The sequence below is a fragment of the Sceloporus occidentalis genome, unplaced genomic scaffold, assembly GCF_023333645.1.
Source record: "Sceloporus occidentalis isolate IW3139 unplaced genomic scaffold, rSceOcc1.0.p SCAF_386, whole genome shotgun sequence".
Lineage (NCBI taxonomy): Eukaryota > Metazoa > Chordata > Lepidosauria > Squamata > Phrynosomatidae > Sceloporus > Sceloporus occidentalis.
The window spans coordinates 74,035-90,066 of record NW_028317366.1 but is presented as its reverse complement, the minus strand read 5'-3'; the positions used below and the strand labels follow the sequence as shown (position 1 = coordinate 90,066).

Sequence of the window (16,032 nt, the reverse complement as noted above, 5' to 3'; positions counted from 1 at the left end):
GTCTGCCACGGTCCCCCATCTCCACCAATCAAAATGCTCCGCTGGTTCTCTTGGGTTATTGTACTGTGCCCGTGCATGCTCAGGTGGAACTGGTTCCAATGGGCTCTACCATAGAGTTTCTTTATTCGACTGGCTAGCTGGCATTTGTATTGCTACTCTATGGTGGGCTAACTTCTGTGATCAAACTGTGTACCCCCTATACATTGGCATAAGATCCGGCTCCCATTGGCTACTCCATGACATATTGTATATGGGCATGTAGCGCATACTGTTGATAAAGTAAGAATAGTGTGAAAATGTCTATTTTCTTGTAACTTCTCCTTTAACGTGACACCTGCGGTCCGTGTCGCTATGACCTCATAAGCCTGTAACGTTCAGGAATTCACACCTTGCACTTTTATTTCTGGATCTGCATCACTAAACGAGTCGTGGGCTATCGCTTCGGCACACAGGTGTTTTTTTTTTGTTTTTGTTTTTTGCGGTCACGGCTCCTCTCGCCGTCCACGCATCGCCTTTGTGACGTTCAGGGTGCCCTGCGGTGCATCATGGAATCTTTTGCGTGGGAGACCCTGTAGGCCAGAGATCATCGGCCCGCACCCAGCGCCAATCCAGCGTTCTTGGCTCTGTAGATCTGTGTGTTTACGGCACAAGATTAGCCGCCACCGAGCCCCCCCCCCCCTTTCGCTTCTCAGCTGTGCGGCCATTGAAAGCCGGGGATTATTGCACCAACACGCGCCGTGACTGCTGGGTAACCCTTAAAGTGCTGATTAAACCTGTCATTTCTATTGTTTAAAACAGCATTGTGGGGTGGGAATGTTCCACTTCATTCAGAATCGGGAATAAGCCCACCTGGGGAAAACCAGACATCTCGGGGTCCGTCACGCCGGAAGCAGAAGCATCGAAGAGGTTTTATTATACCAGATTTTCTGTTTGAATTTTTTTATTTTTTTTTTAACTGAAATATATTTAACCGTCTGCTTTATAGCAAGAAGCCTATAGTTGGCCATATTAGTGTTTAATAATAATAATAATAATAATAATGTATGAAACCTTCTGCTGCCTCCTCGGATTGAAGTAATTATTGTTATTATTATTTATTTTTTTTTAAAGGGAAAAACTTTGCTGGTGCGGAAAACATAGTTTTAGTGTTAGAACCCCCCCCCCCCCCAAACCTTTAACTCATAAACTGTTCTAGAACTGGCTGCTTTAGTATCCTCTTCTAATGTTTGTTACTCTTCTCGCTGGTTACGGGATGATGTTTATAGGGGTGATAAATGCTGTCGGCTTTTACAGTCGGAATCTGAAAAGGTTCTTACATTCTTCTTTATTGTTACGACTCCATCGCGAGGCTGTAGCTGAGTCAGCCGGAGAAATAATTCCACCGCGTTATATCGGCTGTAGGGTCCCTTTAATTGCTGGCTGCAGCTTATTACCCTACTTGCTCTTGGTCCTTAGGTGGCCAGGCCCGGGCTGAGTGACGGGGGCAGATGCCTCGAAACACAGCCGCACTTCTGGCTTTCCTTTGCAAATTGGCCAATCCTCCCACCGCCCCCGAGTCGTGGCCAACAATACAGAAACCAGAAAGACTCTCTTGGCCCTCAGCTCGTTCTTGTCGTTATCTGCCCCAAACTCTGGGGTTTGGTCCTGTGACCCATCGAGTCCCCTTTTTGGAAGGATTTATTAATATGGCCGGTGTGACTTGCACAAGTATCTCAGATGTGGCCCCGAGAACGTGGCCTCCTTGTGAGAATAGGGTATAATACCAGAAAAGTTTCTTATTATTCATAAAGACCTTTATTAACATTTTGTTTCCCGTGGGAAAATCGAACTAAAAGTCCCACCAAGTAAACTTTATGGTCACAGATTTGTATTTCCCTTCTCATTGGCAAAATTAATTTCCCTAAAAGTTCTGTGGGTTCCAAGTTACTCCTGCCCCCTTTCTCAGTTCAGAAGAACCCGTTAGTTTGCCGAGAGGACTATTTCGGAATCCGGTCGGGCCGCGAAACTCTATCTGGTCTGCTTGGGGAGAGTTCCCTGAGCGTCTCGCGCTGTTTACACGTTGGCAGCGTCTCTTCCCGTTATGTTGATCCAGTAATTTGCTGCAGACTGGAGCCTGACCTGCCTTTTCCTTGGTGGCCCACGAGCCTCGCCTGTGGTATTTAAAGGCCTTCTCCTCTCCAGTGATCAACAAGTGTGGCTTCTTGGGGAAAACAAACAGAGGTTCGGCTGACGCTCCCCACGGGTTGGAAACCAAGAAGGCTTTCAGGATAATGTTCAGCACCTGCTCACCAGTGCGTGTTTTTCATTGTTTAATCGCGTGCTAGCTAGAAAATCATGACGGTTCTGGATTTGGACCTTGAGGACCATGTACCTAATAGAAAACAAAAATGGTGCAAAATGGTGGAGCGCACAACCTTAAAGACAGAGAAGGCATATACATATTCTGATTCCTGGGTGGCAAAGTGGGCAGAAGGACATTCCGACCATTGTGTGTGTATATATATATATGTATTATTATACTGACCAGTTGAAGGAAGCCCCCTCTGGCACGTGGATGCGGTAACGTGGCATTTACAGTAGGTTGCTCTTTGACCTAAATTTGTGGCTCTATGATGCAAGCAGAAATATTTATACCCCCAGCTTAAAACCAGGATATAAATGCAACTGGGTGAGAGGGCATTGCGAGTGCGAAGCTGGGAATTAAATAGAGCCTTAAAGGGGACGTCGCCTCTTACAACTTAACCCATACATTAAAGAACCAATAAAAAAAAAAAAAAAAAAAAAATTTACCCCACAGAATTAATTTCTTTTCCTGATATTCTCTCCCGTGCCAGCTGACCACACAAAGTCTACAAGAAAAAAACACTAACTTGCCATTCGTCATAAATAAAAATGTACGCCTTGCACCAGAGCGTTTTGATCTATACATGGAAGACATCGAATCTATACATTTGATTAGTGTAATGAATGGCTTCGCGTTGGCTGTTCCTTTAGTGAAATTACTTTCTGCGGTCTAATTTCGCGTTATATATACTATAAATTAGTGTCTATATACCCATATACGCAGTCCCTTCCCTGCTGCGCATCCTGCGCCGATGCGATGGCCGCCTGCCCTCCGTTATCTGTCTCTGCAGCCGACGTCCCGGTTTATCAGTAACTGCGCCTGCTTACAGCTTTTGTTACGACAATCGTAAGTTTCAAAAATATTTTTCAGGCAGCTGCATATTAGCCATTTCTGTGAGTTCTGAGTTATTTGAGCCCCGATCTACAAAACCCCCCCGAATAGTACCCTGCCTGTAGAATACGATAGACTGGATCAGTCTTAATCACCCAACCTGGCCCACCGACCAATGAAAGTCTATGGATGTCACACATGTAGTGACCCCGACGTGCACCCCATGATCCGCAGCGCCCGGTTATTACACGGGATGCGTATCATGCATGTAGTCACCCCGACGTGCACCCCATGATCTGCTGGTCCCGGTAATTACACGGGATGTGCGTCATGCATGTAGTGACCCCGACGTGCACTCCGTGATCCGCAGGTCCCGGTTATTACACGGGATGCGTATCATGCATGCAGGGCGCGGCGGGCTTTGTTGCGTGTGCCCTGGCAGATCCTGTTTCAGGTTGGCACGCACAGTTGTGTATCGTTGCTGTGTTTGTCTCTTTGTCCCCGCGCCCCGTTGTGGCGATGCCAGCGAGGTGACACACACCTTATCCTTACAAGGACACAAAGCTCTGCATCCCGACGAGCACGAAGAGACGGTGAACTTCATCTCCGTGTCTCCCAACCCCTGATATCCACCCATCTGCCCCAAATCCATGGGCAAGTCTCTGCATTAACCCTTTGCTTAAAAGCAACTTTATCAGCAGCATAAAAGTAATATTCTATTAAGAACTTGTTTAAGTAATAAAAATAAAATTTTCACTCTTCTGTATTTTTTTTTTTTGGCATACACCGTACTCTGTAAATAGCACCCCCGTGCCCCTGTTGCGAAAACACAAGTTATAGGTAAATTTAACAATTTAATTCATTTATGATAAAATCTTTTAAAGGGACAGGTTCCTATTTAAAATAATATCCCATCATGCATCTAATATCCATTTCCTGATTGGCTGCCAGGTTTTTAGCATTTGATATCTTTTGCCTTAAAACTCTTAGATGCTTTAGATGCCACGGGTGGGGGAGGGGTATTAGACACATGCCCTAATTGCCCCAGCATAATTATTTCGGAGAGGAGATATTACATACATGCGTAAAGAATTTAGGGTATTTTGTGAGATCGTTGGAATTTTTCCGTCTCGTTGGCTCCCCATCCTCCTAACATGTAAGTGGTCGATGCCATGTGCAGTAATGCAATAAATTTACATTTTCCTTCCTATTTCCTTAGATATGCAATGTTATTTGGTTGCCAAGGAGACCTCCCAAACAAATATATATGTTTCTAGTTAAAATAATGTTTCCCACAGCTCAGTATATTATGAAAAAAAAAATCCACAGTTGCCTAGTTATATGCCTTTTTTGATCTGTACATCATGCTAGCGGAATGCATGGATCAAGAGATCATGGTTTTGTCTTCCTTGTTTTTCCAGGAGCCACGCAGACCTGTGACTTATTGCGAGGCTTCTTACAATGTAATCACATCTTGACACACAAGCAAAAAAGCTTTCCATAAGCTATCATTTGATCTATACACTTGCTAGCAATATTTAGGGCAGATTTTCTTCTACATCAAAGCCCCATTCCAGACAGAATGTCAGCGATTATGCCTTGGAACAGTGGTCTGCCCTAAACCCCAGCATGTTTCAAAATGACATTGGGGGGGTTCAGATGCCACAAGACGATGTCACTTTTATCGCCATATAAATCATAGAACAAGATGCCTGATTCTTAATGCAACATTTTGCCACAATTTATAACATTAAAAGCAGGGCACTCCCAGGCACTGCAGGGGTTAAATCCTTTTGTTCATGGCTCCGTAGTCTCTTGGTGGAATCTTCTTAGCGGAATCGGCATATCGGATTTTCATTGAATAGAAACTGCATGGTGGCGCGATATACTGCTTAGTCTGCCGGCGCTGCCAGCGAACGGTTAAATGCTGGTGATATACAGTATATACACAGCGGGCATTGCCAGGTTTGGGAGCTGGCATCTGTCCCTGCCTTGTGCCCACCCAGGATAGATTTAGATCCCGGGGCCGAGTTTATTTTAAGACGGCGCGGTAATCCATGGCCTATTTCCTTGTGTTTATAAACAGTCCCGGCTTTGTGTTCTCGCACCCCCTCTTTGACCCCTCGGTGCTCCAAGCCGATCCCTGCTCTCAGGCCCGGCACGGAGGGTGGGTGGCGAAGATGCTGCGTATGTGTGAACTCTGAATGAACACTCTGTTTTGCAGGAGGAAAACTCGCCTGTACTGTTGGCCCCCGTTCTTAACACGCTAAGTATTTCCTCCCCTGAATAAGACCAGGACTCTCTGACAGGCACTAAAATCAGGTTAGAATTTTAGTGTGTAATTTAAAGCGACGGATTACTGTCCGTACTGTACGGGATGCAGAATTCCCCCTTATGCATTTACAAGGCAGACTCAACCATAAATTTTAAAGGGACCATGGATCTTTCATATACATTAAAGCAGGGGTCAAAAAATTTGGTTTGGATCTAGGAGCCAGTCCCCCCCCCCCCCCGGTCATGTTTTCATATATACCAGTATATTTATATCACACTTACTCAATCACTATACACACTGTACGTATAAACTCTGGCACTGACTCGGACTTTCCATGTAACACCCGCCACTGTCAAAAGTTTGGGGTCACTCGTGGGAAAACAAGGAAATTTCTGACAACATAATTACAAAAGGGTTTTCTAACCATCAATTAGCCTTTTAAATTTAAACATGGATCAGCGAACACAACGTGCGATTGGAGCACAGGAGTGATGAGTGTGATAAAGGGCCATTGGAGCACAGGAGTGATGGGAGTGATAAAGGGCCGTTGGAGCACAGGAGTAATGGGAGTGATAAAGGGCCGTTGGAGCACAGGAGTAATGGGAGTGATAAAGGGCCATTGGAACACAGGAGTGATGGGAGTGATAAAGGGCCATTGGAACACAGGAGTGATGGGAGTGATAAAGGGCCATTGGAACACAGGAGTGATGGGAGTGATAAAGGGCCATTGGAACACAGGAGTGATGGGAGTGATAAAGGGCCATTGGAACATGGGAGTGATAAAGGGCCGTTTCCAGCTACAATAGTCATTTCCAGCATTAACCCCGTCTGCGCTGGATTTCTAATCTATTTTAAGTTGTTTTAATGGACAAAATGTATGCTGTGACCCCAAACCGTTGAACGGTAGTGTGTGCTGCCAAAGTATAGTCGTACAAAGTATCACTTTTCAGGTCGGTGTTTGGTAAATCTGATGTCTATGCTGTGTTTATCTGCGCATTGTAATTAGGCAGCCTGGGGAGGGCAAGCTGTTCGGTCGTATTTCAGCTGTACGGGGTTAACGGTAACCCTTCCGTGTCGCTTGTAGCCGGATCCGGGGGTCGGTTTGCGCCGGTCCTTTTTTCGCCGTACTGATGTCACATGAGGAGGCTCTGCCGTTCCTTGGAACGAGATGAGTGAACGCAGATTGCAATGACCTCACTGGCTTCTCATGCGAGTGTCTTCAGGGCTTGCGTTTGTTATATGCCACGAAGAAAACGATTTAACCCCCGCATCACCTGTGCGTCTCAAATGGAAAAAAGTTACTTAATCAGCCGTCTTGCATTGTGATTTATATCCGGAGATGGGAAGTGACATAATTTGTCTCCTTATATCATCTGGATATAGGGCAGACCACTGTTTCAGTACACCCCGCTCTAAGGCGTATTTACTGTCATCCTGCCCTTGTCTTTTGGAACCAGATTGTGGCTTTGATGTCTCCATTACTTAGCCTATCGATTCGGGACAGTTGGCGGCTATGCCAAGGCACCAGGGGGTTGTGATGTGTCCTCCGCCTGCTCCCTCCCCGTGAAGCTCCGCGCCGGAATAAATAATACTTAATGTTCCCAACTGAAAGGACGGTTTGTGCTGCCGATGCTGATGCATAAAGCTGCTTTTCTCTGTGTCCGATATGAATAAATTCACACAGCTGGGGCGTGAAAAGGTTACGGCCGTGTTTTGTAGCGTGTTGTATGTTGTACTGAATGCGCTCCTATGTTAATGTTCTGGTATCTGAAAGACAGAGGGGGGTTTTCACGGGTGACAGGGAAGGAAAGCTGCGGGTATTACGGGCTTTAAAGGGCCGGTAACCCCAATCCCATTGCTACAAATGCAAAGGACCCTTTTTCCATCGGTGAAACTGATCCTTATGACAGGCACCCGTTTAACTCTTTAGAGACAGGCGGATTGTAATTCCGGTTCTGTAAACAGAATCTGAAGAAGTTTGGACCTCACAAGTACCCTTGAAATCCAGACTTTATCTTTAACTTTAATGCATGTTATAGATGGTGTCCCTCAGGGGTGGTCCTAGAAGGGGGGCGTGGAGCTACAGCTCTGCAGCTTCTCCCTAAGGTAAGTACGTTTTCTTTAAGCAATGCGTATGAAGGTATTTACAGTACTTTAATATGCATTGATTGTTTAGGGGGCTCCCTGGGGCACTGGGTGGTCCCTTTTCAGATGCGTCGGTTTATGTAAGAAATCACATGGTATTTTATAAACCGATACATTTATATTATTTTATATATTTTGGCTTTTTTTTTCCCTCTCGTAATGTTCCTGGTCCACATTAGCCAGTATTTGCCTGTTAATTATCTGTCTTTCTCTCATTTCTGTATTTAAAACACTTGGACTTTTCCTCTGCCTCGCGGGGTCCCTTGGCCCAGCATGAGTTGATAAGTAGATTTGCTGCTACGTTCCTGCGCTGCCCAGCCAGACTCTCGTATCTTGTTCCCTTACGACGTTCTTTTTTTAAAGCAAGGTCAGAATCCCTGTTGGCCCTCCTGGAGCGAGAGACACGAGCGGGGTTTATATGGGATCACATCACACCTAGAGAGTGCGGACAGAAATCTACCCCGTGCCCCTCCGACCAGGTTTAAATCACCAAACATGGCAATGGGTTTAATCTCTCCGACTCCAGAGCCACACAGAAGAAGAAGCTGCCGGGTGAGGACGTCGGCCAACCCTTGTTTTGAGTCTCGATGTTCAGTTTTCACACTTAGAAGTCTTAGAGGCATCATCTAAACAGGCAGCGGGACCGTGCGAGGTGAGGGGCTGGAGCTTGCACGTCGGGGGGTGATGTTTGACAGTGTCTGTGATGGATTTGGAAGAATCTCTGAAGGCTTCTGGGCTCACGTGCTCCTCCGTGGCTCCCCAACCTGCAGTAGGACCTGGCTATGCTTCAGGCCAAGAAGTTATATTTATCGCTCACGTGTAGAATTTAGCACATGGACGGTATGTCTTGAGCTTGCGCAACGCATAACGTGGAGCGCAGCAGTCAGACTTCCCGACAGCCTGTTTTTTAAGCACCCTTTCCATGCCAAGGATCTCCAACAGGCCAAAAAAAAAAGGGTCTCCAACCGCTCGTAACAGCTGCATCTTACTGCCAACACAACGTTTTCTCAGCCCGTGGAATCATTAAATATTGCGTTGGGGTGAGATCAGGGTTGTAAAGCCAACTTTACTTTCAGGGCCAGAATTACAGTGCAGGGGCCCTTAGGCCAAAAAAGCCATTGAAGCCAATTTACATGCTAAAGAACCAAAATTGAACATCTTTGTAGGCAATGCATAGAATGTGGAAGGAATGAACAAAATTAGCCGTGTCCCGGGGGGGGGGGGCATTAAGCCCCTCATGTTTCTCCTCTTGTGTTGCCATCAGATCTGGGGTGTCGTTGTTTGTGATTTACGAAAGAGAACGTGGAAGCCTCGAAAGGAATGTGAATAATAACCCATTTATTGGCCAATATAAAACTCGCTCATTCCGTGCTGCTAATCATCAGACTCTGAACGTTCGTTCCCGCGGGTTCCTTGGAACGTTTGCTTTACCAAAGCCTATCATTTTAACAGGTTTAGGTTTTAACGGGGCTGCTTTGTTGCATTAGTAAAAATGAAAGGTGTCTTACGGCCAGAAACCAACCTCGTGTTTAACGCGTCCGACGTGAGCCGGCAGGGGCGGCCGATATCTGGACACGTTTTGGCTTTTTCCAAAAGGGATTAGAATGTCTAAAGTTGCACAAAAACCCTCTTTATCCGTCGAGATTACAGTTTCATTGTGGCTTGAGTGGTCGGTTGCTCTGCGTACGCGTGAGTATGAGGAACTTGGCATGTGTTTGACGGTGTTTGAGCGTTTCTTGGGACATGCTTCTTTCACGAATGGAATGTTGGGGACGTTTGAGAGATATAATGGCAGCCTGTATGCAGAGGGAAGATCCTGATAACAACCAATGGAAAACCAGCAGGAATGGTTTTTTTTCTTTTTATACGGGCAACATTGTAGCTATTTCTGCATGTTCTGGAGTCCTACCAGGCTGGATCAAGGTTGTTTTCAAACTGGTCAACCCGCCTACAATTCAGAGAGGCCAAGACCCTTCTTCACACCAAGTGTGGCGGACTAGAGGGACATCTCGGTGGCCAAGTGCCATAAAAGTGGTTGGGTTATACGGACCAGTCTGACTCCCCCCAACTCTGAACCAAACAATAGGACCAAGTTCGAGACCCACCAAGTCATAGGTGGCCCTCACCATCCTCAGTGGCCAAGTGCTGTAAACGGAGTTGGGTTATATGGACTGAACCATCCCCCCCCCTACTCCACCAAAAACAAAAGGGTCAAGATCTCATTGACCCATCAAGTCATCAAATACCCCCTCTCCATACTTAGTGGTAATGTCCTCTTCTGTTTTATTATTTCACGCCTGCTTGACTCAAGGTGTTACCTCGTATCACCTCGAAAGCTCTGCCGTAATGATATTTTTAGATCTGTCGTATTATTATTGTAAGTGTCAACCAGTCTCCTTGTTCCCACACATACTCTGTGCTGTGCGTGGAGCTCGCGCATGCACACGTATAAACGGAACACTTTTTCCATATCCCTACAGCCACGAGGTTGAGTTTATGAGATGTCCTATCACAACAACATCACAATAATCACAATGTTGTCTGGTCTTCATGTAGAGGACCGCGGACAACATTAGATTGTGTCATTTTATATCATTTCCAGGCTGAATGGATACAAACTTTCTGAAAAGTTAATTTACTAATCAGAATTTTAAGGTCCGAATCTGTTTTCTGGTTATACAGAGAATTCCACTGTTAAAATTTTAATGTATTTGACCTTCTTGATAACCCGACCGCTCGTCTCTTTAGGAGAAATGTTTGTGGCTTCAGCTTCCTGCGGTTATATACCGTATTGGCTCGGATATAGGCCGCCCCCGTATATAGGCCGCACCCTAAAAGTTTGGAGCTTTTTTAAAGAAAAAGGTTTTTTTCTTTAAAAAAGCACCAAAAAAACATGCTGCCACTCTGTCTCCCCCCCCCCCCGAGATATGCTGCCACTGTCCTCCCCCCCGAGATATGCTGCCACTGTGTCCCCCCCCCCGAGATATGCTGCCACTGTCCCCCCCCCGAGATATGCTGCCACTCTGCCCCCCCGACTTACCAGAGGAGACTCCCGGGTGTCTTGCGGGGCCGGCGGGGGACATCTACGCAATACGCGTACACAACTTCCGGTGCAGGGGACCTGCATCCTACTCCCCGATACGCTTAGACAGCCTCCCCTGCCAGCACTTTCCACGGGGGGGGGGGGGGGAGTTGTATACCCGTATTGCGTAGATGTCCCCCGCCGGCCCCGCAAGACACCCGGGAGTCTCCTCTGGTAAGTCTTGGGGGCAGAGGTAAAACGCATCGTGCGGACGGTCACCGGCTGCGGCGATGCGGGTAAACAACCTCCGCAGCCGGTGACCATCCGCACGATGCGCTTAGACAACCTCCCGTGCCGGCACACCCCCCCCCCCCCCCCGTGGGAAGTGCTGGCAGGGGAGGCTGTCTGAGCGTATCGGGGAGTAGGATGCGGGTCCCCTGCACCGCTGCGGGGGATCTGTATCCTAACCCCGCTGCCTGCCCGGCACCCGGAACTGCATGTCCCTGGCGTCGGGCGCTAGACCCCGAATATAGGCCGCACCCCCACTTTAAAGACTTAAAGTGGGGGAAAAAAGTGCGGCCTATATTCGAGCCAATACGATATATATATATATCTCTCTATCTATATCATTTTAGGACGAAGTTTGTAGAATTTGTGAAAAATTCTCTGCTTTTCTGCCAAACGATAAAACGCTACAATGCACTAAAATCAGATTCTAGCGTTCCAAAGGTGCCGCCTCTTTATCGCGGATGACTACAGAATCTACCGGCAGATCGGCCCCCATTCGGACCCCCGTCCAGTCTGACAGTTGTTCCTGCTGTAAAGATTCAAACCTTAATCAGTCGTTGGTCTCGTCTTAGATTCAGGAGCCGTATGTCTATCCCGCGCGTGTTTAATACCCTCCCTGTATTACCCTCTACCAGCTCTGCTGGGAAGCTGTTCCACTTACCTACCTTTACTTCAGTAAAGTGAAACTTACTTTTAATCTAAGCCTCTGACCCTCTAGTTTTAGATGATGGTGTCTTGTTCTCTCCTGTACTTTTAAATCCCTTTATGTATCTAAATGTCTCTCTCCCCTTCGGCTCCGTCCCTTCCTCTGTTCCCCCCACAGCCTGCAGACCCTGGTTCAGATCTCCTGTGGCGAGAAGACTGCGGGGGGCCGAGCGCTAGTCTGTCGCTCCGCAGCCCACCGCTTTCTTTGTTTAGGATTATTTTTCAGACCCGTGAAGTTTTAATTATCCCTTTCCTTTAATAATCTCAATTAACGAGCCGGGGATATTACATCATACGTGTCAAATTGATGTCTCTGGTGAGCGAAGGCATTGGGCGCATGTTTTTCCCGTAATACACAAGTCCTTGTTAACCTCTTCGGTGCTAGAACAATGTGCTTCTTTTAACCAGTTTCCTTGACCGGTTTAATGTTGCCCTGAAGAAGCCCCCTCTGGCCGCCGCTACGTGGGGGGGGATACTGCGACCTCCCGCTGCCGAGCAGATCCACCCCACAGATTTCCTCTCGCTCGGGGTTTGGGATGAGGCTTGTAATTTGGTGTCGCTATTTCGGGAACCCGCGGCTCTCTTCCCCGGGGAGGCCGTTACACGAGGCCTTTTTATAGATCTGTGTGTTGGCAGCGATGCCGCAAGTCATAAAATAGGCTTTTTTTCACTTGTACGCCCTCTTCCCCAAAATAGTCAAATTCGTTTTTTGGGGGGCATCATTTCTTCATTTCATATATTCTAATATTTAATTTTTTTAGAATTTTTGCGACCCTCCCTTTTCCCGTTCTCTAACTACCCAAAATTATTCATCAATTTAATTACCGTATTTTTCGCTCTATAAGACGCACCTGCTGATAAGACGCACCTAGATTTTAGAGGAGAAAAAAAAGGAAAAAATATTTTGAGCTAAAAAATGGGCTATAAAAAAAGGACATCATCCTCCCGTCATGCCTGCACAGAAAAAAGCTGGTCAGACATGATGGGAAGTGTAGTTGGACTACAAGCGCCGTACTGGGCATGCGCCGGCGCCATACGTGACACGGCGCTTGCGTCAAATCCCCCCGTCCTCTCCATCCAGTCCGCCCTTAGCCGTCGCAACGGACCAGAGAAGAGGAGAGGCGGCGACAGAGGCGGCGGTCTCCAGATGAAGACCTCCCCTGGACGGCGAAGCGAGACAGAGACTGTCCGGGACACTTTTGGTGAGTACCGTATTGGCTCGGATATAGGCCGCCCCCGTATATAGGCCGCACCCTAAAAGTTTGGTGCTTTTTTAAAGAAAAAGTTTTTTTCTTTAAAAAAGCACCAAAAAACATACTGCCACTCTGCCCCCCCCCGCCCCCCGAGATATGCTGCCACTGTCCTCCCTCCCCGAGATACGCTGCCACTGTCCTCCCTCCCCGAGATACGCTGCCACTGTCCTCCCTCCCCGAGATACGCTGCCACTGTCCTCCCTCCCCGAGATACGCTGCCACTGTCCTCCCTCCCCGAGATACGCTGCCACTGTCCTCCCTCCCCGAGATACGCTGCCACTGTCCTCCCTCCCCGAGATACGCTGCCACTGTCCTCCCTCCCCGAGATACGCTGCCACTGTCCTCCCTCCCCGAGATACGCTGCCACTGTCCCCCTCTGCCCCCCCCTCCCCAACTTACCGGAGCAGACTCCCGGGTGTCTTGCGGGGCCGGCGGGGGACATCTACGCAATACAACTTCTGGTGCGGCACATCCGGCACCGGAAGTTGTATTGCGTAGACGTCCCCCGCCGACCCCGCAAGACACCCGGGAGTCTGCTCCGGTAAGTCCGCGGGGGGTGCAGAGGTAAAACGCATCCGCACGATGCGCTTAGACAACCTCCCGTGCCGGCACCCCCCCCCCCCCGTGGGAAGTGCTGGCAGGGGGATCTGTATCCTAACCCCGCTGCCTGCCCGGCGTCGGGCGCTAGACCCCGAATATAGGCCGCACCCCCACTTTAAAGTCTTAAAGTGGGGGGAAAAAGTGCGGCCTATATTCGAGCCAATACGGTATATCGTTGCCCCCCCCCCCCCCCTGCCTGCATCTTCGCTCCATAAGACGCGGCTGATTTTTCATCCTACTTTGGGAGGAAAAAAACTGCGTCTTATGGAGCGAAAAATACGGTATATCATATACCCACCATATTATTATTTATTATTATTATTATCTTTTATTCATATAACGCCAGCCATTTACGCAGCGCTTAATACAATCCATAAAATCAAGGGGTCTGACAAACCGATACATTAGGTGGAGAGACTCGGCTCACAAGCTTACAATCTCATGACTACATTATTATGTTTCAGGTCTATACCATTATGTTTGTTTATGCAATTATTGGCTGAGGGTCTTACAATTAACGTGGACCCTGATACTAATTAAAAAAAAAAAAAATATCTGGCCTTATAAACTGATTTTTTTTCAGGCCCGGCAACCCATTTCCGCTTGGGGTATTCGGTCTCTTGTGCTTAGGACACGTTTCCCGCAGCGTAACTGACCTCTTCTGCTGATTGGCTGCCGTTAACGTACATTTAAATCTTTTTTTTTTTTTTTTTTCTGTTTGAATGTTTGTTGAAAACAATAAAATCGGTAAAGGGCCGGCTGGTTCTGTTGATGGCGGAAAGGACTGGTGAATACAGACCTGCAAGTCTCAACACCCCCCCCCCCGCCCCCGGATCCTGGCGCTTCCTGTTTTGGGGCTTTTGAGGTCACATGCAAGGTGTCCCTTTCTGATGGCTTTTAACCCCTTTGTTCTTGTACATTGTTCGCTGTCAGGCTTTGAAATCATTATTCTGAACATGCGCAGTCCATTTGTTTCCTCTCTTCTGCGTTAGAATGGAAAAACGTTTCATTCACTGTTTTAAAAATTAGAATTAACCTGTTGCGGGCTGAGAGTTATAGGAGTTGCAGCCCCCCCAAGCTCTTTGAATTCACTTTCTGCTAGGCATTACCGTCTCTGCTAGGTGGTTACTCACTGTAGCCACTGACCCCCTCTCTGTAAGAATCCCTGTTCACTCGCGCTTTCTCTTGACCGCGCACCAAAAAAACTGCAGCTTTAGGGGTACAGAAAATAACATTTCTTGTTTTATTAAGTGCCTAATGTTTTCTTTTAAGGTGGGGGGGGGGGTTATGTGACTCTTTTATTCCACTTTCCAAAAGCGTCTGATTTTCTGCCAAAAATAATCATCGTGCTCGGCGGCAGCGGGCTGCAAAGGATCAGGCGCTTAAGGGCTTGCTTTATCGAGACCCCTTAACTGATGGGACGCACATTAATTGTCTTTCTGCTCCAGACCCCCCCCCCCGGGAGCGTTGGGAGTCACTCCAGCTCGGACTGGTTACCGTTACTGGTTGCGATGGCCTCGGCCTTGGAAAGGATTCTGTCATTAATAGAAAGTAGTCTATTTTTGCCTTGACGGCGTTGGTAACTTGTTGCTATACCCCATGCTTGTTGGGTATCAAACATGTACGATCCGTGGCAAAGGGTGGCAGAGCTCACATAAGAACTTACTGTCCTAAAGATCTCCTCCTTCTCCTCTCCCAACTCTTTCCAAGGACTGTCTGAGCCAATTGAGTACAATCGGCAACCAACTGGGGGAAAGGTCGCTTAATGGGGAGGAATAATCATGCAAATCCCGAGGACAATTCAGGTCCCCCCCCCCCCTCCACTTTGTAACCAAGGAATCCCAGTGAATAAATGGTTTAATAACTGGATGCTGTGATGGTGACAGACTGGGATGTGTCCATTTTTCATGAACCATGCTCTCTGTTTTCTAGGTTAATTACGATGGGCAATTAAAGCGTCTCCCTGGACGGACGTCAGGCGGGCGAGGGTCCAGCCCAGCCTGAAGCATGGAGGAGAGCTGTAACGATCGGGCCAACCGGGCCCATGGCCTGTTCGACCGCTTTGTCCAAGCCTCCACCTGCAAGGGGACCTTGAAGAGCTTCCAGGAGCTCTGCGACTACTTGGAGCTGAAGCCTCAGGAGTATCGCACCTTCTACTGCAAGTTAAAGTCGAGTCTGAACTACTGGAAAGCCAAAGCCCTGTGGGCTAAAATAGACAAGAGGGGCTGTCACCGAGATTACAAGAAGGGGAAAGCTTGTGCCAACAGCAAGGTGAGCCGAAGCCGATGCTTAATTCCGGGGAAGATCCGTTTAGTGATAACTTCCAGGGAGCCCCCGTTGCCCCCATTGTCATGTCGCAATATGCCCCCTTTTCCCTCGTTGGGTGTCTGATGACAATGAGCAGAGTGTTTGGCCGCCGGGGAGTGTCGGAGAAAAGCTTCCCGGCGTTACCCCCGTGGGGTGGGGGGGGGGCTTTATCTCTAAAGAGGTCGATGACGAGCAACCGGGTTAGTTTTCCGAAGCGCATTGAATCGTCCTTTTCCTCCGAGATTCAGACAGCAGACCTGCC

The 16,032-nt window shown here is 47.9% G+C and overlaps 2 protein-coding genes across 2 annotated transcripts in view; both read left to right on the top strand.

The window, feature by feature from the left end:
• Positions 1-15,467, top strand: part of LOC149273303 (putative ubiquitin carboxyl-terminal hydrolase 41) — a 41,606-nt gene extending 26,139 nt beyond the window's left edge. The window contains exon 9 of the mRNA XM_089506463.1: positions 15,396-15,467. Within this exon, the coding sequence (XP_089362589.1) occupies positions 15,396-15,467 (72 nt within the window). The remainder of the gene's footprint in view (positions 1-15,395) is intronic.
• Positions 15,468-15,470: 3 nt separating this feature from the next.
• The window catches only part of LOC149273302 (F-actin-monooxygenase MICAL3-like), a 42,513-nt gene continuing 41,951 nt past the window's right edge, over positions 15,471-16,032 (top strand). Inside the window, exon 1 of the mRNA XM_089506462.1 lies at positions 15,471-15,734. Within this exon, the coding sequence (XP_089362588.1) occupies positions 15,471-15,734 (264 nt within the window). The remainder of the gene's footprint in view (positions 15,735-16,032) is intronic.